Source organism: Arachis hypogaea, chromosome 3 (genome assembly GCF_003086295.3).
Source record: "Arachis hypogaea cultivar Tifrunner chromosome 3, arahy.Tifrunner.gnm2.J5K5, whole genome shotgun sequence".
In the NCBI taxonomy this organism is placed as follows: domain Eukaryota; kingdom Viridiplantae; phylum Streptophyta; class Magnoliopsida; order Fabales; family Fabaceae; genus Arachis; species Arachis hypogaea.
The window spans coordinates 98,046,074-98,069,958 of record NC_092038.1 but is presented as its reverse complement, the minus strand read 5'-3'; the positions used below and the strand labels follow the sequence as shown (position 1 = coordinate 98,069,958).

At 31.1% G+C, this 23,885-nt stretch overlaps 2 protein-coding genes across 2 annotated transcripts; both read right to left on the bottom strand.

The window, feature by feature from the left end:
• Nucleotides 1–872: 872 nt before the first annotated feature.
• Nucleotides 873–4,374, bottom strand: LOC112770895 (uncharacterized). The gene is made up of 9 exons (XM_025815372.2): nucleotides 3,764–4,374; nucleotides 3,429–3,677; nucleotides 3,211–3,323; nucleotides 2,629–2,713; nucleotides 2,345–2,518; nucleotides 2,106–2,243; nucleotides 1,891–2,015; nucleotides 1,424–1,499; nucleotides 873–1,328 (listed from the first exon to the last, which is right to left on the bottom strand). Exons 1-9 carry the CDS (start codon nucleotides 3,926–3,928, stop codon nucleotides 1,200–1,202), a joined length of 1,254 nt encoding a protein of 417 aa, XP_025671157.1. The 5' UTR covers nucleotides 3,929–4,374; the 3' UTR covers nucleotides 873–1,199.
• A 9,553-nt stretch (nucleotides 4,375–13,927) lies between these two features.
• Nucleotides 13,928–16,690, bottom strand: LOC112779089 (uncharacterized). Its single transcript, XM_025823347.1, has 4 exons — nucleotides 15,394–16,690; nucleotides 14,868–14,972; nucleotides 14,455–14,761; nucleotides 13,928–14,078 (listed from the first exon to the last, which is right to left on the bottom strand). The coding sequence occupies exons 1-4, from the start codon at nucleotides 16,688–16,690 to the stop codon at nucleotides 13,928–13,930; spliced, it is 1,860 nt and encodes a 619-aa protein (XP_025679132.1).
• Between the last annotated feature and the right edge of the window lie 7,195 nt (nucleotides 16,691–23,885).

Here is a 23,885-nt window from a genome sequence, read left to right as displayed (position 1 = left end):
ACTATAGAAGCCAAATATGTACCATGATATCAGATACACAGTCCTTCGTCATAATCATGTTTCGTTAAGCACGAAAGCACCCAAAATTGAGAAAATTCCAAACTTTAGAGACTTTAACCCTCACAAAGTGAAAATAAAGATTGAAACACTCAATGAAAATTAAGGATTGAAACTCAAATACTCAGATTATAAAACTCACTTTTATGCAAGCACCGCTGGGCTCCTTTTATAAAAAATTCAATCTGCTTTGCATTTTCTCCTTATGTCCATATCTGTAGGGAAACAATACATGAGTCACTCTTAAACTTCATGTACTCTTTTTTTTTTCTTTTTTCTTTTTTCTTATCTTTTCTTTCTCTTCTGGGAAGAATGAGTTAAAACTTTAAATTAATTGAAATTCGGTAAAAGGCACATAGGAAAGTAGAATATGGTTGTGGTTTTACTTTTTACTTTATTTACGATTGTCTTTTTTATTGAGTTTGTGGAGAATGTATCCAAGGCAAAAACCAAAGAAGAGAAGGTAACTTTGTGATTTTGTTTCTTTTTATTTGTTTTAATGAAAATTGAGTACAACAATGGATACATAAACTTTTTTAATTATATTATTCAGCATGTACTTTAAAAGATATATGACAAGTTATTCCATATTTTTATATAAATTTCATTTATTATGAATAAATAATTTATATTTATGCTTAAATTTAGAATATTTATTTTAATATGAAATATGTTTAAAAACAAAAATTCATGTATTTGTACCTTCATATGCAATTGACATGCAATTTAGAATATGTAGTTGACATACAACATTATATATCACAAAAGTGTGCCTTCATAATATAAAAAAGGTATCACAGTTTAACACCGTCATGTGAATGTCAAGAACCCAATAATACTGACAACTAAAATTAGGCCACCCTGTCTAGGCATGTGTGGCCCTATTTTAGTTACAATCAAAAAGAATATTTCCATCTAACGGCACAAGTCTAGGAATATATCCATATACAACTTAAGCACATGCATACCTAGTAGTACTCCACCTTACTTTTAATTACATACGGTGGATTTGACATCAAGACCTAAGTCTCAAAAGGGATAACCCACCCTCAAAAAATACTTCATAGTATGATTCAGTTTACTACACCACTACATATAAGAAACATATATATCTAATATAGGAAATAGATAGTGTCATCTTGCTAGTCATTGGTGCTTGTGATTCCGCACCAAACCATGTCAGCCTTGGTGCTAACATAACCGCAAAGCTGGTTAGTTTCCGACTGAACAATATGCAATGCTGTCTTCATGCGCACATGGTCAGAATTTTCCTGAAAAGGTAGATAAAAGAAGTTGTCTCTCACGTACTTAAATCATATTGAAGGTTTCACCAATAAAAGCAAGATAATCACTAAGTTTTAGTTACCATGTGGTTGAAGATATTTGGAGAGAAGCCTCCCTTGTGCTGCAACCAGGATAAGCACCAGATTCCAGATTCCGGACTGCCACAAGCATACAAAATGACTTAACAACATGCGACAAGGGTTAAAGATCTATGTTAACTTACAGGCATTTTTGAAAGACCCATACATTATAGCATGGCAACACAGGATGGTGCATAAAAAGAAACCCCTCAATTATAAAGATAAGTCATTTTGCAGTTAAAATAGAGACAGATGCAAAAACCTTATAGTCAATTAAATTGAAATCAGAAAGCGATGACAACAGGTTTACAGGTAAATAGCACTTTGAAATTTAGTTCTTCATATATGTGCTTAGATTCAGTTAATTATTTCACATCATAAAACTGGTCAGTTCCACTTCAGCATTTATTTCTTTTTTAATACCGGACATCCTAACATGACGACATAAATGGCTAAATTAAAAAGAAACCTGTCCAGGTTGTTAGGAAGTCCTTCTGGGTAGAGATAATCACCCCAATTGCTTGGGTCTGGAGAGGCATGCAGGAAATTCATAATGTTCCTATTGTGGACGAACATCTTTCCGAGGACAACGCACTGTAAAAAAATACCAGTCTTTATTGTTTTTGTGCATGGTTTTCAACTAAAGCCAAATGCTAACCAATAGTTAGAATGTAGAATACTCACTATCTTGTTCATATTTGCCTCTCTTCTGACAATGCTCTCCGGGGTCCTAGACACATCCAACACATACTTTTTTGCTTCCTTGATGTTTAGCAGCATTATGTACCATGAATCCGCTGCCTCCAAGATCGGCACAAATACCTGCACCACAAGGGTGAAGGTGCTAGTGACTTAAGAATTTGTAAGGACATAATTAGCATTTAGCCATGGTTGACAATAACAATAGTTTTTGGAAACTTTACATGCTCAAGTGCATTTGTCTCTTGCATCCACCGTCCCTCGTAACTTTTCTTTAGTTTCGATATAGGCGCATCACAAAGTACATCTCGCGCAAAGTCGGATGGAAAGTACCAAGTCACAGGAGCCATGCTTTTGGCAGATGTTAAAGATGCAATCATAGCAGTGGTGTTAATAACCTGCGAAAGCAACATCAAGGCTTTTCATGCTAGTTGCGGTTTGAATGACCAGTATGCAGATATAAATAAATAAAGGTAACAACTAATGGTGCCATGTTACAGCTACTCACGTCTGGGTGTGGTGTGTATGGAGGAGCCAGAGAGATGAAGATCCCACGTACCACCTCAAAACCAGCCAACTCGTATAGCACCTCCCTGCAGCAGCATAAATTATTACACTCAATTGATCGACTTATGTACTCTTTCCTACAATGCTAAACAGTTGGAATTGGAAAGGAGTACAACAACCATGCTTGACTAATTTATAACAGGAATGAATGTTGTAAAAAGGGACGGTTATTTGTGTCAAGAGTGTGTTTGAATTTTAATTCAACTCTGCACTTCATATCACACACCAACGAATTAGAAAGTTTCAAGTTGAATCACAAAAAATAAGCATAGTCAGTATTTCTGATGCTTTCTTTGGGGTCAAAATAATAACTTATTTTAAAAATTTAATGACATATTCTTTTGACTTTGTTACCAGATTTTACATGATATTATCACTATTCGGTGTGTTTGTCTTAATGTTAGCTTGATAGCACCAAAGAAATATTCTTATGCTCTGTTGACACTATTAGGATAGTTGGGATTAAAACATTCTTATGGTTTCTGAACACGATGTGGCCAATGCCAATCAAAAAATTTCTTACCCAAGGTGCACTGCAGGATCTTCTTCCTTCCGGGAGAAGATGTATGCAGCAAGTTTGGTCTCTTCCGTTGACAACCCCATGCCCAAAGTTGGCCTGAAGTACATCTTGAAGCTCTGTAAATTGTGAACTAGTTGCGTCAGTGCATACAAAACAAACTACATCAGTTATACATGCCAAATTAGCCACAGTTAAGGAGCTTTTGCAAACAATTTGCATACCTGCGGGACAGAAGGTAGTATGGAGTCGACGATGCCAGATGAACGACGGTTGCGTCCTCCCGCTATCTGCCGGACGACAGGGCGTCTAGGTGCCGACGGCTTTGGACAATTTGGCAACATACGTGTCAAGTTCAACATCGGCTGCCTTTCCATGGGTGTTATCTCCACACCATCAAGCTTGGGCAACTTCGCGCTGTTTGTGGTAAGTGTGGTTGAGTTATGGAGCCCAGCAATCTGCGTGGTTAACCCCTATTCAATATTTTCACAATGGCATTTTAGGAACCGTTGATGAGTGAGTAACATAACTAAGCTTGGTATTTTATTATTACCCATACCTGGAAGTCTCCAGAGAAATCTGCAACCCTTTTTTGTCCCACTTGTCCTCCCGATAACGTCTTTCCTGAACCCATTGACCAATGGGAATAAGTGTTTGTTGCAGTCAATGTTTGGCTGTGTTGGAGTGCATCCATGTTGTTCGATTCGAGCAATGTCTCCTTCATCCCCTGGAGAATCTGGAGCAACAATATCTAGCAGGCTATAATCCTGCACAGGTTGTAGCTGGGTGGCCTTGGCCTTGCCCTTTCTCAACGCTGATGTCACAGCAGGAGACATCAATTGCTCTAACATGGCACCATCCGCTGACCAATCTGCACTCAACATGGTGGTGTACATTCTGTGGGCCTTCACCCCCATTGGGTTGGGGATGATGGAAGAGTTCGTAACAACTTCTGTATTAGGGACCATCACTATCGTATCGTTTTTCTGGTGCTGTCGTTGGACCATATCCAATATGTTGAGAAGCACGCCCTCTGAGTTTGTCGCTTTTGACTCCACCATTGCAATGCGACCATCTAGCCCATCCAGCTTCAGATCGATGCTCTGCATAGTAACAAAAGTGATCAGTATGTTAGTATGACCTTTCGAAAAATATAGCAATTTTTACCTCGAGCAGGGAGATGTGGCCGAAACCAGGTCTTAAAAACTTTTTGTTAATAAAATCTAGAAGGGCCTAGAACCAAGTATTTAACATGAAATAAACTCAACACAAAACCCTTTTACATGTCTGTGTGACCCAATGTTAACGCAAGCCACACTTCATGGGGTTAGATTGTATGGCGGTATGTGGTGTTCCATCAACCTTTTTTCCAACTACAATGAACCACTATCAAACACTAATGAGTACAAGGGTACCTGAGACAAGTTCAGAATGGCATTCATGAGAGCAGCGACCTTTCTTCTATCTTCGGCCTCCTTCGTGGTCATCATTGTCGTGTCTGATTCTTGTGCTGCTATTATCTGATATTAAAAAACAGTTTTAGAACCGAGCATTATAAGCGATTCCACAAGTTAATTTGAAAATATATATCGGGAGTTCAATAGGATAACCAATTTGGAGGAACTGCAATATATTTGGTACCTCAGGATCAACCGACTTTATCCTCGGCTCCGGTGGGATGGCATTGTTGCCTTCTTCAACAGAAACCTCCTGAAGGCTAGGTAGTTTGAAGACATCATCCAACCTGTGAAATAAACCCGTAACGGAACATGTAAATAGACCAGAGTCATGGGTTTCAGTGTAGTAAAGAACCCTTGAAAATAAAATTTCAAAGACTGTCCTTACCCGTAAATGCTTGGAATGTCTTGAGATTCATTAAAGAAAGGATCAAAGCCTTCCATGACAACCCACACAATCCAGCTACGGACTGTGGGGGCAGGGGCACATGCAGTGTTAGGGATTCGGAGTTTGTTGTACACAAGTAATGCAATACAAAAAGGAAAAATGAAATGCTGTGGCTGCTCTATGATGGAATGAGGTTTAGTATGCCTATCTCCTGCTACCAATCGACTTTTGGTTTTCACTAAGAGAGTATTTTCGTCTGTAGTCTTGTACGACGATATACTGTTCATACCAATTGTACGGTGAGCAAAGATGATAGTAACACGTGGCATCGTTACTTCTAAAATAGACTCTGAACAATCCATCAGATGTCCTAATTTGGTGCTTGGTCTCTCTGTTTCATAATGCAACCTAAACATCGTTTAGAGGAATTTTGGTGTGTATTGAGATTAAAGTTTACAAATATGAGTTCCGACCAAATTGATTTTACAAATTTAAAAAAAAAATTGTTCCCAGTGTGATTTAATTTAATAATCATGTATCAAAATAAATTACAATAAAATAAATAATGTTTAGATTATATTATTTAAATTTATATTTAGATAAAAATGAATAAATAAAGACATAAAATTTATGTCATTTAAAATCATGTTATAATAGTACTATTTACCTACAATTTCTTTTAGAAAAAATTTAAATTTAGATGTTAAAATTTAGTACTCTCTCGGTCATAACAATTTTTCAGAATTTTTCGTGAGTACTCTTTTTGTATTTAATTAGCTCTTTTAAATCAAATAAATAATTATTGTCATAAAAATTAATAACAATAAATAAAATACAAACTAAATTAAGAATGCATACTAAAAATTTTACAAACTGAAATAAAAAATAATATTCTATAAAAACTGATTAAAAAAAGCCCATATATATATTACTACAAATTCCATTTAAAAAACCAACGTATAAAAAATGATTAAAAGGTTAATATGAACAATTGGTACTACAAATTCTATTTAAAAAATGCCAATATAAATTGCTGAAGATAAAAAATAACACTAAATAAAAATATGTATACTATGAACAAGGAAAATAAATAAAAAATAAATAAAAAAAAAATCAAAACTTAATGAATACGACTAACAATAATATCAAAGAAATACTTGTTTAAAAAGTATAAATATAAAAAATACAATTTAAGGGATCTCATTATTATTCTTGATATCTCTTATTATAAATATACAGTGATAGATTTAAAAATTTTAACCAGTGAAGATAAACATATTGATAAGTAATAATATAGTTATTAATTAATTTTTTATAAATTAAATATATAATAATAATAATAATAAATACAACTAATCAAAAAATAAATAAATTATCTTCTAATCAATAATATAAGTAAAACATATTTTTTTATAAATTATGTACGATAAATGACATTATAAAAAAAATTTATGCACCAAATTTCTCATATCCCATTATATATGTTGTGGACTGCTTAATAAAAAAATACCTTAAATTAATTTCAAATAATAAAATAATAATAATAATAACAGTAAATTAAAATTTAATTCCAAAACTTTAAAAATATACGTAAAAAAAATATTTTGACAGAAAATTAATATGTATTTTTTAAATGTCAGAGAAAATACAATTTTTTAGTAGAAACACATATATATATATATATATATATTTATACAAATATATTTTATATTTTTTCAAATTATTAGTAGGAGCCACAACTTAACACATGCAACTGTTCTTGATTATGTATCTCTTAATTTTAAATCATGGATTGTATAGACTAACAACTTTATAATAGTTCATAATTTTAAAATTAAGAATTAGACAGATCGATAAAGATTTAAAAATTATAGGTGAATACATTTAAATTATAGCTGTATGTTTGATTCTATTTAAAGGTGATTGCTATAGTGTCTAAAAGTGTTTGCCTAACTTATTAAAAAGGGTTAAAAATTAATATTTAATTTTAAAAGTATAAAATTAAATAATTATTAAATATTCAAAAGTTGCTATAAAAAGTAAATTAGGCAAAACTTAGACATTAAGTTATAGACACCATAAAATTCACCCTATTTAAAAATCTGAAAAAAGTATGGTTCTTCAACCCCCGACACTTGCTTAAGCGGACTAGTGAGCTAACCACTAGACCAACCCAACTTGGTTGCTGAACAAAAATTTTTACTCTACAATTTTATCTGGAACCTCTACTAATAAGGCCCATTAACTTGAAATGAATTTTTAAATGGGCTTTTCAAGCAATGATTCCTTATTGTGGCGGGTTGCTTCTTCACTTGTCGCGGGAAACTTTCTTCCCCTGCTGGTGTTTATATTGTGATAATACACTCTTATTCTCTCTGACAACTATCACATTCACCATCACTTCAAACTTGTCCCCTCTAAATATGACAACGGTGCAGTAAATCGAGGCATCTTAAACTGTGCTTCTTGCAGGATGCAGGTCCCCACAAAAATGAGACCAGATTTGATTGAAACGTAACAGTAGTGGAGAGAACAACCCTCTCTCATTCTTCGGTTTAAAATCTGGCTTTATGCATTCAACTGAAAAAAAACGGGTTAAGCAAAGCGATCAATACAAAAAAATTTAATGGTAAAAACAAAAATATATAAACATAAAATTGAGGTAGAAATAAATTTACAGTTTGAAATTAAAACTATATATATTAAAAAATAAGAAATATACATCAATACATACATATATACATACTACGTAGGTAAATTAATTAGTTCGTAAAAAATATATTAATTTAAACTATAATAAAAGAATAATTTATAATTATTTTCTCTTTATTTTTAAGAAGACTAAATATTATTTATACATGTATATTATTAAATAATTATTTATTATTATCTATTACTTAATTGTCACGGTTATTTCTGATAATATTTACAGTAATATAAAATTTTTAACCAAAATAATTACTATAGAAAAGATTTTTTAATAAAGAATATTAATATATAAATAAAATGTTCTTAGTCTTAAATAATATTTAAAAACTATTACTAATAATTAAAATTACATTTAATTATGAAATTAAGTTTCAACATTATTATTAACTAATTTGCTAGTCTAGTGAAGTTAATTATAATTAGTTGTTGATTAATTTATTTATTTATAAAAAATAAAAACATATTCTAACAACAAGACAAATGTTTAATTATATACATCTCTATATTTGCTAATTATTTTTTAAAATATTTGCAGGGCATGTTGTCACGAAAAATTTTATAAGGTTAGATTTAACAGTGTTTGTATAATTTTTTGAAGTATTTGAGAATACTCTATATGGTTCTAGAATGTTCTAGAATGTCCTAGAAGTTCCTGAAATACCCTAGAAGATTCTAGAAGACTCTAGAAGATCATATAATATTTTAGAAAAGTGTGAATTGATATAAAAGTATGAAAAGTTGTATGGAACAATCTAGAAGTATTTAGAAAGTAGTGGTAGGATAGATATTATAAAGAATGTTCTGAATGATTAATCTGGACCGTTGATTAGATTTAATCTTAACTATCCATTGAGGAGATGGATGGCTATAAATAGGAGGAGAGAGTTAGTGTAAGGTGTGTGAATCATTTGTAACCAACACTTGAGTAATAAAGTGTTCTTTCCACCAAAATTTTCTTTCTCTTGTGTTCTCTTGTGTTCTTAACTTTCTTGCTAAGTATTGAGGGTTAGGCTGACTTGGTCTTAGTTCAAGAGGTTGAATAAGTCCGAATGCCGATACGGTAGCGTTGGAATGTGTCCAATGCCGTGACAATGTGCTCCGTCATTCCACCATTTTGGTCCGTCTTTGGTTAAGTATTAATTGCACTTACTGTCGGACTCAATATAGGGTGTTGATTTCGTTTAAGGTTGTGTGTTGAACTCGTAAAAAAATGAGAAATAATTACTTCATTTTCAGTTCGAACGTCACAGTGTGAAAATTTAACAAAAAGTTAAAATTTAGAGAGCAGTATCAATCTAATATGCTCCAACACTACTACGCTAGTATTATTTATCATTTTTTGCTTCGTATTGAATATCATTTGTCATAAGTATATAGTTAATCAAATTAACTTATCATACAAAAGCAAATATCAAAGATAAGTCAAAATAGCCAATTTTCTCATCATTTTATAAATTGATAAAATAATAGTATCAATTTCATTTGCTTGGCTTTGTTATATTAGTTCAAACAAAATTTATTTTATTAGTTCAAATCTCTTAATGAAAATATTTTCGAAAATAAATATCAAACTTAAAAAGAACAAAGTAACTAATTAATTGCTCTAATTATTATTCATATAATTTTATTAGTTATGCAAATGTATTGAAATTATCAATTGTTTTTAATATATTCTAAATAGAAGAAAGTTAAGCTTTTTTATGATTTTAAAGTAACATAATAACTTAAAATAAATAGATTACACATATGTCTAGTTAGGTCTAACTTTATGTCTTTCTAAAACTAAAAGAATAAATATGGTAAATTATTTGTAATTTTTTTTAAAATAGCATATAATTTATCTTATGTAATGTCTTAATTTCTAATTAGTTGATATTTTAATTTAATGAAATACATTATCAAGGACACAAAAAAATAAAAAATAAAAAATCTATGAAAGACAGAAAGTGGTTGAGTAATGTGCGTGTATGTGTATTTACTGTTAAATGTAAAAGTGTTATGCGCGTGTATTTTGTTGAACTTGTGTCAACTTATAAAACTTGTAAGCAAAAAATGCTTGTATGTGGAGCATACCTGTATTCTTTATTGCAGCAACTAAGCATTTCTCATACACAAAACACATACATCACAGCAACCTCACTATTCATTGCTATTCATTGCGACACATCCCTTTCAAGTTCGTGCAATTCAACAAAAAAATTAATTTTTTTTAGGTTAAACCTATTCACAATATAACATAAGGGTATCAATTTATAACACAAAAAAAAAACTAGTACAGAATATGAAACAAATAATTAGTAATTAAATCTCCTCTTTAAGAAAAATATCTCCCAGTCTTAATACTGACAAAATTGACGTCAAAATTTTTTAAACACAGACATAAATACCTAACATTAAATATATATTTTGAGAATGAAAAATTTTTATCAACGTCCATGATAAAATGAAAAAGCATTCTAAAAGTCAAATTTTATCTTTTATATATATATATACTTTTTTTAATACTTTCAAGTGCATCCTTTTTCAAATTTTTTTTACAGAGTTTAGATCAATTGCATTAGTAGTTTGTCTTTAAATGAACTTTATGTGTAACTAAAATTTCAAATATAAATCTCTCACTTGATTTTTAGTCATCTTGACAGGGTATGGAATCAATCTTCTATCAAGATCTCAGTTCGAGAAGCACATACGACTCCTATGAAAAAGAGTTGGATCGACACGGAAATTATTGAGCGTTTGTGTCGCATTGAACTGTGTTGAAAACTCTTGCGACAAATTGGACTCTGTATAATCACATGCACTTGCACTCCACTGATTTTTGTTACATCAGTATAATTAGGAATTTCCATAGTATCTATGTGCTAGTGAAGTGTTTAGAATGAAATCTTTTACTTCTTCTAAACTTCTCTTATTTACAGATCACAATAACTGAAATGATTTTCTCCTGACACGATCTATCTTCCTCATTTGTCTCAAGGTTTTCATGATGCACGACCTAGTTTATCCCAATCGCAATTAATTACCTCCATACCATTATCACAACTCTCATTTTGTTTATCACTTTCATCCATAACTATCCATTGTGTTAATTTTTTAGTTATTGAAGATTGGATTAATCTCTACATACTAGTATTTTGCGCGTACAAGCTTTACAAGCCTAAAAGAACGAAACCCATAAACGCGCTGCTTATGTTACGTGCCTCTTTAACATACTTTTAAATCAATCCAAATCAATTAACTTGCGAATATATAACTTCCATTTTTCAAATGATTTTGTTTCCTTTTTCGAGTTTTTTGCCAAATTTGTTCGGTCTCCTACGTGCGTTCTCTATTTGCCTTTTCATTCGTTGTTTTACCTGCATTTATCATTGGTTTCTTTTTCGTCATTTACGTGCGTTTCTCTCTCTATATATTCTTGCTTCTTTTTTTCGATTACAAAAATACATCCAAATAATTATAGAAATACACCCAAACGGTTACATAAATAGACCCAAACGGTTACAAAAATATACCCAAATGGTTACAGAAAGAATTACAGAAATACACCCAAACGGTTACAGAATTACACCCAAAGGATTACAAAAATACACCCAAAGAATTTAAGAAATACAACCAAAACAGGGAGAGACAGTATATTTCTTCTTGAAATCTTTTAATATTTTGCTCGTTAATGATGAGGCACATGGCAGAGACAATCTAGAAAAAAAACCTAAATGAACAGTAAAACAGTACCTTGAATAATGTTTTTTCATTTTTTCTGGTGATTTTTTATGGAGATTTGTATCTTTTCTTCTTAATTTCTTCTACTCTTTGCGAGGAGTTGGAACGTTTCTTCAGAATCGTAGTTTGTTTCGAATGTCGCTTGAATCTTGACGGTTGTGTTCTTATTGAGGAAGAAGAGGAAGAGTGCGGCAGAACGTGTTGTGGAAGGGTCATTACAGCGCGTGTGTTGGACGCTCGATTTTAAAGAAGCGGTACGCGTGTTTTTTTCTTAAACTTCGGCCAACTTGTATAGTTTGTAAACCAAAAAGGCTTGTATGTGTAGCAGGCCTCCTGAAGATTTACTAAAAGAATCCTTTTTTGTTTGATTTAGAAATTTATATATATAATTATGATATAAATACTTGTTATTTTTCACACTTGCTTGTTAAGTCATTTTATTGATTTAAGAAAAAAAATAAGATATAAATTATTCAAATTTTTTGTTAATCAAATTATCAAAATTTGTCAATGATCATAAAAAAAATAATATCAAATATATTATATGTTTTTAAAAGAATAACATTATATGTCACAAAAAAAATATTATATATTTTTTTGGTTTATCCAAACGGTATCCCCCAACCCGACAGGTTAAGGACTAATCTTTTGCGGATCTGACCTCCATTTAAGAGTCCGAACGGACGAGTGAGTTGACCACTCGACCAACCCAAATTGATTAAAAAAATAAAAATATTATATGAACACTACTATTTTAGCAACTTTTAACAACTACAATTGACCCATAAAAAAATTTATATTGTTGAGCACCTCCTCTACTCTCAACACTATTTATACTAATTCTAAACTTTTATTGATATCTCATATTTCAATTTTTATGTCCCCAAATAATAAAATATTTAAAGTTTTTTTAAAGGTCCATTTAATTTCAAAATAGAATAGCAATTATTTGTTGTTAATTTTTTCTAATATTTTACGAAAGTAATTTTTATGCTCTTTTAACTTTTGAATTTGACATAAAATATAAAAAATAATAAAGAATAAATTATTATTAAATAAAAAATTAAAAAACAATAAAGAATAAGTTATTTAATTTTTTTAATGTACACAATAAATTTTTTTTATTAATGTAAGTACAATACTAAAATTATTACGTTTTTATTATATGTAACAGTTAAAATAAAAATTTATAACTACTTGTTAATTTATTTATTTTCTCAAATGAAGCAAATATAAAAATCTTAATACAAACAACTCTTTTTCTTACGTAACATTAATTGCTAAATTTTTTTATGTCTTTTAATTGTTATACTAAAAAATGATGAATACTACCTTATAAATAAATGGAAAAAATTGTCACCATTCTTAATTGAAATTATTTACACTCTTGTAAACGTAATAAAAGACTAAATTTATATCTTTTTATTGTGAGTACTTTTTTATTATTTAATATGTACAAACTTTAATTTCTTGATTCATGATAAAAATTAAAAAATAATTTTAACATTATTTTTTTTATTTAATGAGAGTAAATTTTAGTGTTATTAGGTCAAATTTTTTAAACAAAAAAATATATTCATCGTCATTTTTTTTAGTAAGATACAGAGTACATCCATTACATCATAACTTTAATAAGTAATATAAATTTTAAAATATTAAATAAATTATTACTTATTTATACTCTAATAATGTTCATTTTTAATACGGAAATTTATATGTATCACATGCGCATGTTTTTAGTTCCCATCACTGCTAATATTATACTTAAAGGTAACTGTTAACTTGATATAAAATACATAAAAAAAAATTTATTCGTTCATTAAATTGAAATAACTAATCTATAATACCACCAGAAATTTCGACAATTCACTCATATTTTTTACAAATTTATGAAAACTTCCAGCCAGGACAAAAGATAAATAGATAAATAAATTCACGTGTCTTGTGACATAGTCTAAACAATCTACATAGCTAGATAGATTTATACATACATTAATGCATATGTATGTATGTTTTTTTTAACTTCTATTTTTTTTTTGCAACAAACAGTACATAAATGATAAAACAAATTTTTTATCAGGTAATTTCAAATCCACGTTAATATCAAATTTGTGTTTGCCCCTCCTAACTTTCTTTTACAGTAAAAAATAATTTACTATTTTTTTTATAAAATTTTATTATTATTTTTTTAACTTCTTCAATATTTTTTTTCAATTTATTTATCATGAAATTTTAAATGCAACACTATTATCTGCAATGAACTCATTACCATAATTTTTTTTGATAATATATTACCATAAATTTTAATTTTTATTATCATTGCCAGATTTTCGGCAGCCCAAATTTCTCAAACATATTTTGGCCCATCTATGAAAGCTGACCTGCATCACACACACTTGGCCCAATTATAACTCAGCTCGGCTAACCAACAAAATGGCTACGCTAACAGCTACACCTTCACATCCCAGTCTTTTAGTTGCAACGAGACACAAGTGACATTATCGGTGTCTGTGCACTTCTCAACTGTTCCATCCGTTGCATACCCACTGAGCAGTCCAATTTTTAGTGTATACTCAAAACAATTTTCCACAATCTTAACCCTTCACATTCATTTATAATATATCTGAGTGGTTCAAATTGAAAGAACATCACGTTCCGCTCCCTAAACTGCCATACCTGAACATCTTCCTATAGTATATTGGTTTTTTAGTTTCGTATAACGGTCTAAATTAACAGCCTTATAGTTTGTGCTACAATTATTACTTTATTGTAGTATTAAATATGTTTATGAGAAGAAAAAATTAAATAACTGAATATTAATTTCTAACTCCTACAAGATGTTGAAATACTTCAAATTGTTTATGGTAGGAAAAGAAGTCCTAAAAAATATTTAAAATGATAGACATTTACAATTTTTTTTTTTTGTGGTAAGGGAGGGCAAAGCCCCAAAACAAGAAAAACAAACTAAATCTCAACCTTGGAACACCAGAACAATCCAAAAATAAAACATAACTCAAATCAGGAAGGGGAACATCAAATATATGTAAACCAACAGGAAGTTTTTGTCCTTTTTTAGCAAGTAAATCTGCTACCATATTTCCTTCACGAAGAGTATGATTCCATATCACACTTTGAAGACGTCGGGCAAGAATCCTAATATCATCAATGAGCGTGTTGCACGGGTGGGCAGAAGAACAACCTTCTTTTATGAAGTTGATTGCTGACCAAGAGTCTGACTCCACTACAATTTTTTGAAACCCATTTGTATTTGCAATTTGAAGTCCTTTAATAACAGCCCATAACTCATGGCTCAGCATGAATTATGGAGCAATTTTCAATATTGTAAGAGAAATCCATCACAAATCTCCCTAGGTGGTCTCTAAACACACCTTCACAAGCTGCATTGCTATTGTGAGCATACAAAGACCCATCAACGTTTAGTTTGAGGTAATGTTTCGGAGGGGGTTCCACCGAATTAGACGCTCTGATCTCACCTGATGTTTCTTGTGGTGAGACAATTGAGTCTCAAGATTTATGATCTCTTCACTTCTAACTTTTATTGACAGGGAGACAGCGGCTGGCTGAGTAAGTTTTCTTTCGAAAATAATTTATTGCGGGAGAACCAAAGAGCTGAGATGGCTACTCTAAACAAGCAAGACCACTCATCCTTCTCTGAGATGTTGCTGCAAATCCAATCCCTAGTATTCAGGTTGAAGAAATCATAAATTCCTCTTTGTCTTTGAAGCCGATACCAAACATCCTTGGCAAAGGGACAATCTTTTAATACATGTAAGGTTGTTTCTTTGGCATTGGTGCATCTTGGACAAACATCTGTGTTAGTTAAATGTCTTCTTGCTCTCTCTGCATTTGTTAGGATTGCTTGATGAGCAACCAGCCAAAGAAAGGTGCATATACGTTCTGGACCTTTCCGATTCCAGATAAGTTTGAAAACTCGATCTAGAGGAGACTGAACCTCAGTGATTGACTTGTATGCCGATTTCAGGCTAAAACACCCGTCATAAGTGTTTGCCCAAGCAATGCAATCTGCTTTTTTCCATGGAGATGGAGGTGCCATGGCCATGATCCTTTTAACCGTTGACTCCGGAAGCCATTCCTTTAACTTATCTTCATCCCAATCCCCTGAAACATTCAGAAAGTTCATTAGAGATGATTCTAAATCACCAAGAGAAATTACCTGAGTGGTGTGTTGTTGCAAGCTCCCCAAATTAGGCACCCAATTGTGCTCCCAAAATTTAATTTGAGATCCATCTCCGATACGCCAAATAGAGTTTCTTTCGATGTCATGCCAAGCGGATACAATCTCTTTCCACAGATTTGACATGCTACTCTTCCTATTGACTCTTGGTAGGATATCACTACGGCACTTGTACTTGGATCTTAGCACTCTGGCCCAAAGAGAGTCTTTATTAGCAATAAGACCCCATCCTAATTTCATCATAAAGGAGTGATTAACATCCTTAGCATGTCTCAAACCTAGGCCTCCCGAGACCTTTGGTTTGTTGATCTTATCCCAACTAAGGATATGAACTTTCTTGGTCTGCTCTGTGTCTCCCCAAAGAAAATTTATGCATTTACGATCAATCAAATTACAAGTATTTGTGGGTAAAATAGCAGTTTGTATAGTATAACTAGGAAGAGAAGAAAGAATAGATTTCACCAAAGTTGTTCTTCCTGCCAGAGACAGGGCTGAGGCTTTCCAGTTGTTGAGTCGAGAATTCATCTTGTTAATGACATTCTTGTAAGTATCCTTGGAAACTTTGGAATGTAAAATAGGAACCCCAAGATATTTACCCAAATCATCTGTCCTAGAAAAATTTAAAGAGTTGCTAATCTCCTCTCTTATAGTATGACCCACATTATTAGAGAAGAAAATCCGTGTCTTTTCGTTGTTAACTTTTTTACCAGAGCTTTTACAAAATTCTTCCAGCACTTTATTAATAATTTTTGCTTGTTGCACATCGGCCTCCGCGAATAGAATCAAGTCATCAGCAAAACATAGATGAGATAAGGCCGGTCCGTCTTTGTTTAGCTTGATAGGTTTCCAAAATTGATGATCACAGGCTGCGCTAATAAGTTGGGATAATCTTTCTATACAGAGCACAAAAATATAGGGGGACAGAGGATCACCTTCCCGAATCCCTTTAGAGGGGGTGAACTCTTCTAAGACCTCCCCATTCCATAGAATCCTCATTTTTGCAGTTGTGATACAATTGTAGACCAAGTTAATAAAGAGTGGAGGTAGACCAATGTTCGAAAGAGTGTCCCTGATGAAACTCCATTTAATTCTGTCATATGCTTTTTCCAGATCAATTTTGATAGCCATCCATCATTTCATGCCTTTTTTGCCTCTCATGGAGTGGATAACCTCCTGGGTGATGATGATATTGTCTGAGGTGTGTCTTCCAGGGACAAAGCTGGACTGAGTAGCCTTTACCAATTTTTCTATAACCTGTTGTAGCCTATTTGTCAGGATTTTGGTAATAATTTTATACGACACATTGCATAGACTGATGGGTCTCATCTGCTTGAGGTTCGTGATCAACTCAACCTTGGGGATTAGCGTTATCAAAGTTTCATTGAGCTCGCCAATGTCCTGAGGTTCCTGAATATATTTTCAACTAGCCTGCATAGATCTGGTCCCACTATGTCCCATTTACTTGGGTAGAATATTGCTTGAATACCATCTTTCCCGGGGGCTTTGAGGCCGCTCATGCTAAAGACAACATTTTTAATCTCTTGAAGCGTCACAAAGCTACCAATACGCTGCATATCATCATTAGACAAGGTAGGAAAACCATTCTTAAGAATAAAAGGATAATCTGATAAGTTATAAAAAAAAGGCAAGAATAGAAAGATGTAGCCATATTTTCAAGAATGGATAAATCAGAAATCCAAACACCCTCATCATTTTGTAAGGATACAATTTTGTTTCTTCTTCTTCGAGCCATAGTTGATCCAAGAAAATATTTAGTGTTTCTATCTCCCATGTCAATCCATTTGCATCTTGCTTTTTGGTACCAAAGCATCTCTTCTTGATTGAGAATATTCTGATATTCTTTCCAGAGTCTCTCTTGAAGTTCTTCAAGAAAACTGATGCTGTTAGAATTGAGGTTCGAAGTTATGCCTTGAAGCCACCTAAGAATCTTACTTTTCCTTCTCTGGATATTTCCGAAAACATCATGATTCCAAGTCTTGAGGGTCTCCTGAAAATCATTAACTCCATCAGCCCAAGAGTTTTGAATCTTCCAATTTGTACGCACCATATTCTCAAAGTCAGGATGTGTTAGCCACGTTGCCAAGAATCTAAATGGCCTCTTCCTTCTATTAGGAGGAGTAGTAGGAGCAAGCTGGAGGAAGAGGGGACAGTGGTCAGATTTAAACATGGGGAGATGCTTAATTCTGGCCTCTGGAAACAGAATCTGCCAATCAAGATTACTCAAACCCCGATCTAACCTCTCTACTAGACTTCCTCTTTTCCAAGTAAAAGGCCACCCAGAATACCTGAGATCCATCAGGCCACATTCAGAAAGGCAGTTTTGGAAGTCAGGGCATGCTCTTCGATTATTATCAGTGGAACCCCCTTTCCTCTCAAAATCATGGAGTATAGCATTGAAGTCCCCTAACAAACACCAAGGCATATTATTACATGTACTTAGAGCGCATAAATAATTCCAGAGCTCCTTGCGAAGATTTTTATTCGGACTACCATACACAGCAGTAAAGGCCCAAGGCGCAATGTCTCTCCCAGTTATCTTCATGTGTATAAATTGCATATGGTGGTGTAGAATATCAACCTTACAGGTTTCAGTATTCCATAGGCACCATATACCACCCGAAAAGCCTCTAGCCTCTTCAACAAAACACCCGTCAAACCCAATTTTTTTCCTAATTTATGTCCTCTGTTACCACTAACATGGGTCTCTAAAAGAACAATAAAATTTGCTTCATACTCTTTTTTAATATCTCTAATAAGAGTAGGAAAGGATTTACAGCCCACACCTCTACAATTTCAGACAATTAAATTCATTATAAATAAGTATAAGAAAAAAAAGAAGTCAATAGAGACTCAACTTACTCTTGGGTATTAACCCTTTCGGTAGCATTGGCCCTTTCCGGATTAACCCGAACTCCTTCCATATGGTGCATGCTGGATTCACCTATGTAGATATCTGGTGGCTTATCTAGCAGCATCTTACTTCTCTGGCCCCCTTCCACCATCTCTGACATCTCCTCATCTTGCCGAGAAAAGGGATTTTGATTGAGAAAATTGTTTCTAACCACAAAGGTTTCCAGAAAGTTTTTTGCCATCCTTGAAGTTTCGAACGCCTCGCTTTGCTCCTTTTGGATTCTCCTCATATCTTCCAACATCTCTCTCTCCATGGCCTTTTTTTCGTTATTTTTAAAATCAGAGCGTGACACCAAAGCAAGCTCTTTTGCCTTATCATTCAAACTAGTTGATGGATCTCCTACCTTATTTTTATTTTTGACAATCTTATTTGAAGGGTTAGGCCCATTTTTTGAAGAAGGCCCTTTTTTGTTAGCTTGTGATTTTTTTCCTGCTCCTAGCCTAAGGATTTTTTTTTTAATATCGTTCACCATAATTTGATTCTTGTGGGCTTTTTGAATACCTTTTTCTTTTAGCCCAATAAGCATGTCTTCACCATGGGAAGGCTCTTCATGCATCACGTTATTATGCTCTACATTAGTGCCTTCAAAATCTTCCTTATTTAAAGCATCAAATCTGGAGCCATTCTCGATAGGTTGGCCTTTATTAGTATTCTTCCTTTCCATAATAGTGTGAGCTTCCTTATTTAAGTATGATCCCTTAATTCCCGCCGCACTATTTTCATGTTTTCTCCTTACTTGCCTTCTTACCAACATCCACGGCCCAAATTTTGACGGGTCTTGATTAATTTTTTTGGAAAGATTTGATTCCGAAACTACTCCTTGATTGTTGCTTGGTTCATGATCGACACCGAAAACCTGAGTTGTTTCAGTACCTTTCATCTCAGCGATGGTGTTAACTCCTATTCCTCTCATCTCTTCTGCGGTGTTACTTTCATGGTGATTGTTGTCATTGCTAACAGGGGATTCAAGGCAATGTTCTGCCCTATGACCATATTTTTCACAAGAGAAACAGATGAGGTATAAATCTTCATACTCAATGCTGAGAGTAGTTCCCAGGACAGAGATTCTAGGCACCAGCTTTTTTGATAGATCGATTTTCACGCATATTCTAACAAATTTTCCGCGAGTGTGAATAGACGTTGTACGATCAATCTTTAACATGGTGCATATGGCAAAACCAACTCTTGATAGAAAACGATGATTATATAATTCAATAGGTAGGTTAGGAATACGGATCCATGCTGCGATTTTCTTGACTACGTTTTCGGTTGAAAGGAAGAAAGGTCTCCATCTTTGGACAATAAAGTAGTGGCCCGCGATCATCCATGGTCCTCCAGTAAGTGCATGTGAATAGTCTTCCTTCTCTGAAAAATGAACAAGAAAATAATCACGATCCATATCAATAACATTGATCTTACCTTTTCTGACCCAATCTCTATTGAGACATTGTTCCAAAAATCCAAGATGGACTCTCTTTTCCATGACTTTAACGATCAGCGCCGCGTGCCAAATTTTACACCATTCATCAAATTCTTCTTTAGAAGCATGGATCACCAGACATGGATCAAAGGGCTTATCTCCTTTCGGCACCTCCTTTTCATACTTGTACCACCAGTCTTCTGGGTCCGATGCATCTTCATCAACATCATCAAGAGCCTCATCCATGTCTTCCACCATGGGACCAGTTGGGGTCAATAAGGAGTCCTTGTAAGATGTCTTAAGATTAGGTGAGATCTCAGAAGTATTTTCAACCCTCATATCCATGCTTTTTACGGGTTGATTTAGATCAACTTCACTACGGGTTTTGACTTTTTTAGTGCTTCTTTGCATGAGGTCCTCCACTTGTGGAGGAACCCTAGGAGAGCGTTTTAGATTTTCCATCGCTCAGTAGTTAAATAAAATATAGATGGAGATTGGACATTTACAATTGAGTTACACTAACTTTTCTTTAGAATAGACGCTACAAGAAAAAAAAAATCCATACATGAGATATTTAAAATAAAGAATCATATTATATTATATAAAAATTGTTTTTAGGGACTTAATGACTTAATAATGACATTGTGATGTGAATATATCATATATTTTCTTGTTAATTATATTATGTTATCTTGTAACTATTATTTAAAAAAACACAGAAAATTTATTTATTTAAATTATTTGCACTCTAAAATTATTAAATTATCTTAAAATAAAATTTTCTATTATTCTGTCTATTCATATTATATGAGATTTAGAGGTTTTAAAGTTGGACGTATCAACATCAAGTTAGGAGTGACCTATAGAGCACTTCGATACTAAAGTTAGTAGTACTCTTAGAAGAGCTGTAATAAGAAAAATGTACCTGGTCTCTTGATTTTCCTTTCTCTTGTCTTATACCTTTTTAAGGTATCCATTATGCATTTATGCCTTTTGATTGTACGTTTTGATAGCTTTCTAAGATGGTGAAAGTATATTGGGTGCTTAAAGGACCAAGGTAAATAATAGAATTGGAGATAATGTTGGGGTTCTCTAAAAAATATAGGTTTTTGAGCTTTTTATAAATTTATCATACGAACCCAAACTTTTGGTGATGTGCACAACATTACAGCTTTGCACTTAAACTTTTATGTGCTCAAATCAATGATGATTTTTTCTTGTATGTGCTATTGAGTCTCAACAATTTTTATTATTTTTTTAAAGAAACTCTTATTATAGTCTAATATTTTTTTAATAATTCAACTAAGAAATATGAGTATGCAAATTAATTATAGAGATATTTTATTCTTTTTAAAAATTAAATTACATAATATAACTAAATTTAAGATAAATTCTAATAAAATTATTTTAGTCTTTTAACGGTTAATTATTTTTCATTTCAAATATAATCAAACAATTTTAATTAATTCTGTAGGAATAATTTAATCTTTTTTATATTAAAGGGTATTTTAGTACTCTAAATATAAATTACAAAAATATTTTAGTTTTTTTAAATTATATTTAAATTTTTAAATTCTAATACAATCAAATAGTATAGATTAATCTTATGATGATATTTTAATATTTTTTTCGAATTAACCTTCAAAGATTGTTTTATCTCTTAAACATTAATCATATGAGTATTTTAGTCTTTTTAAAAATTTAAATTTATAATTCTTAGTATATATTAAACAAGTTTCATTATAAAAGCGTATTTTAATTAGTCATTTGAGATTAATCCTAACAAGGTTAATTTAATCTTTTAAAAGTTTAGTATAAGATTATTTGAGTCTTTTTTATATATAAAATTTATAATTTCTAATACAATCATACATTATAAATTAATAATTTCGTTAATTTAGTCTTTTTAAAATTAATGTTAAAAAGTTTCTTAGTCTCTTAAAATATATAAATTCTACGAAAATTTTTGTTTTTATAATGAAATTCAAATACTAATTTTCAAATACAATTAAACATCCTTAGACCTGAAGGGTTAGTATTTTTTAAAATTAATACTAAAAGATTATTTTTGTTTGAGTTTTAAAGATGATACTTTAGTCATTTAAATTAAACTAAAAAGTGTTTTATTCTTGTAAAAATCAAAATCGAATTTCTCATTTTTAATACAATCAAACAATATGAATAATTCTATAATAGTATTTTAGTTATTTTAAAATTAATTTTAAAATGTTATTTTGTTATTTAAAAAATTAATTAAGGATATTTTAGTTGCTTCAAAAGTTCAAATATAATTGATAATGTCATCAAAGCATAAGTTCTACACTTAATTCAATAATTACATGATAATATAATTGATATAATATTTTAATTATTTTTTAAATTACATATTGTATAAATATAGTTGGTCATTATATATTGTATAATTATATGTTACTTCTAATTTTGAAAAAATTTAAGTTTTAACTCTTATGCCATATTGGAGGGCTATATTTTTATAAAAAAAAATTAACATAAAAAGTCTCGGTAATAATTTTTTAGATACTAATGAGTCAAAGAATGATTTTTAATAATTTTTTAAAATCGTTTATTGTTTTATTTTAAATTCATAAGTTTGTAAATCAAAATGGAGGTATTTTATATTTTATTTGAATCTAAATGGAGTATTTTTGTTATTGACATTTATGTTTTAAAATTAATGAAGATTAACTTAAAAATAAGAAATGTCAACGATTTGTCTAAACAGTAAAACTTAAAAGTAAGAAATATCAATGATTTGTATAAGTAGTAAATTAAATCAGACTAATTTGATTTACTGTGTATATGCTGAATCAGTATTAAATCTAATTAAACTAATTCGATTTAGTGTGTTACACGCTTCTCAACAATAAATTAAAACAATGCAAGCTATGTCAATTTAATACTGAGCATGCTAAATCAAATTCATTTGATTCGATTTATATTTAAATAGCATAAATCGAATCAAATACATAAAACTATTTAGGACAGGACGTGTAACCAAAATTAGTTTATAACATTTGTGTAATTTTCAACCCCAAATTAACCCAATTATCTAGAATAATAAACATAATAATACCAATATCTTTTTACTTATTAGTTTTAAAAAATATATGAATAATATAAGCTGATATTTTTTTTGGTAGGAAAACAATAATAAAAATTATTAACCAAGTTAATTGCATAATAAAAAAATATGGAGAATTTTTTAACTAATAAAAAATAAAATTACTATTTTTTCATGCTACAATTTAAAAAAATAATAATAAACAAACTTTTAGTAAATTACACATCAAATATTATTATTTACATACTATATATATATATATATATATATATATATTATCAATCATTTTAAAATAATTAATTTATATTCATACTAAATAATATTTATTTACGATTATAATTTAAATTCTTGTGCAAACCACGGAAAATAAACTAGTTTTATATTAAGAATGCATGTTTGGTTAATATATTTTTTTATTAATTTTGGAAGGACTAAAATTAAATTTTGATCGATATATAGATAACCTATTTAATAAATTAATTTTACTAAATACATGTTTATCTCATAAAAACCCACATATTTCTTTTACTAAATTTACATCTTAAAATTATTAGTATAATTGGGCCATTTTTTAATTTATTTACTATAATTTTACTAACTTAGAGGTCATCTATGCAATATAAAAAAATAGTAAAAGAAATCATCACAGCCACAAAAATAGCATATTCTCTTTAGACCTTAAAGAACCACTTTATACTTTCTCCACCATAGACAAATCCTACAATTTGATAACTTTCCAAGTTTAATAGCTTTGATT

Bases quoted from the DNA above. Each gene is read 5' to 3' on its own strand.
- LOC112770895 (XM_025815372.2), bottom strand. From the start codon at position 3,928: ATGAAGGAGACATTGCTCGAATCGAACAACATGGATGCACTCCAACAC. The intron at 2,714-3,210 runs GTAAGAAATTTT...ATGCTGCTGCAG, and splicing joins GATCCTGCAGTGCACCTTGG to GGAGGTGCTATACGAGTTGG. The intron at 2,016-2,105 runs GTGAGTATTCTA...ATTTTTTTACAG, and splicing joins AGGCAAATATGAACAAGATA to TGCGTTGTCCTCGGAAAGAT.
- LOC112779089 (XM_025823347.1), bottom strand. From the start codon at position 16,690: ATGAGGATTCTATGGAATGGGGAGGTCTTAGAAGAGTTCACCCCCTCT. The intron at 14,973-15,393 runs GTATATGCACCT...AAGAAACATCAG, and splicing joins GAATCGGAAAGGTCCAGAAC to GTGAGATCAGAGCGTCTAAT. The intron at 14,079-14,454 runs GTTGAGATTTAG...ATGAATGTGAAG, and splicing joins GATTGTTCTGGTGTTCCAAG to GGTTAAGATTGTGGAAAATT.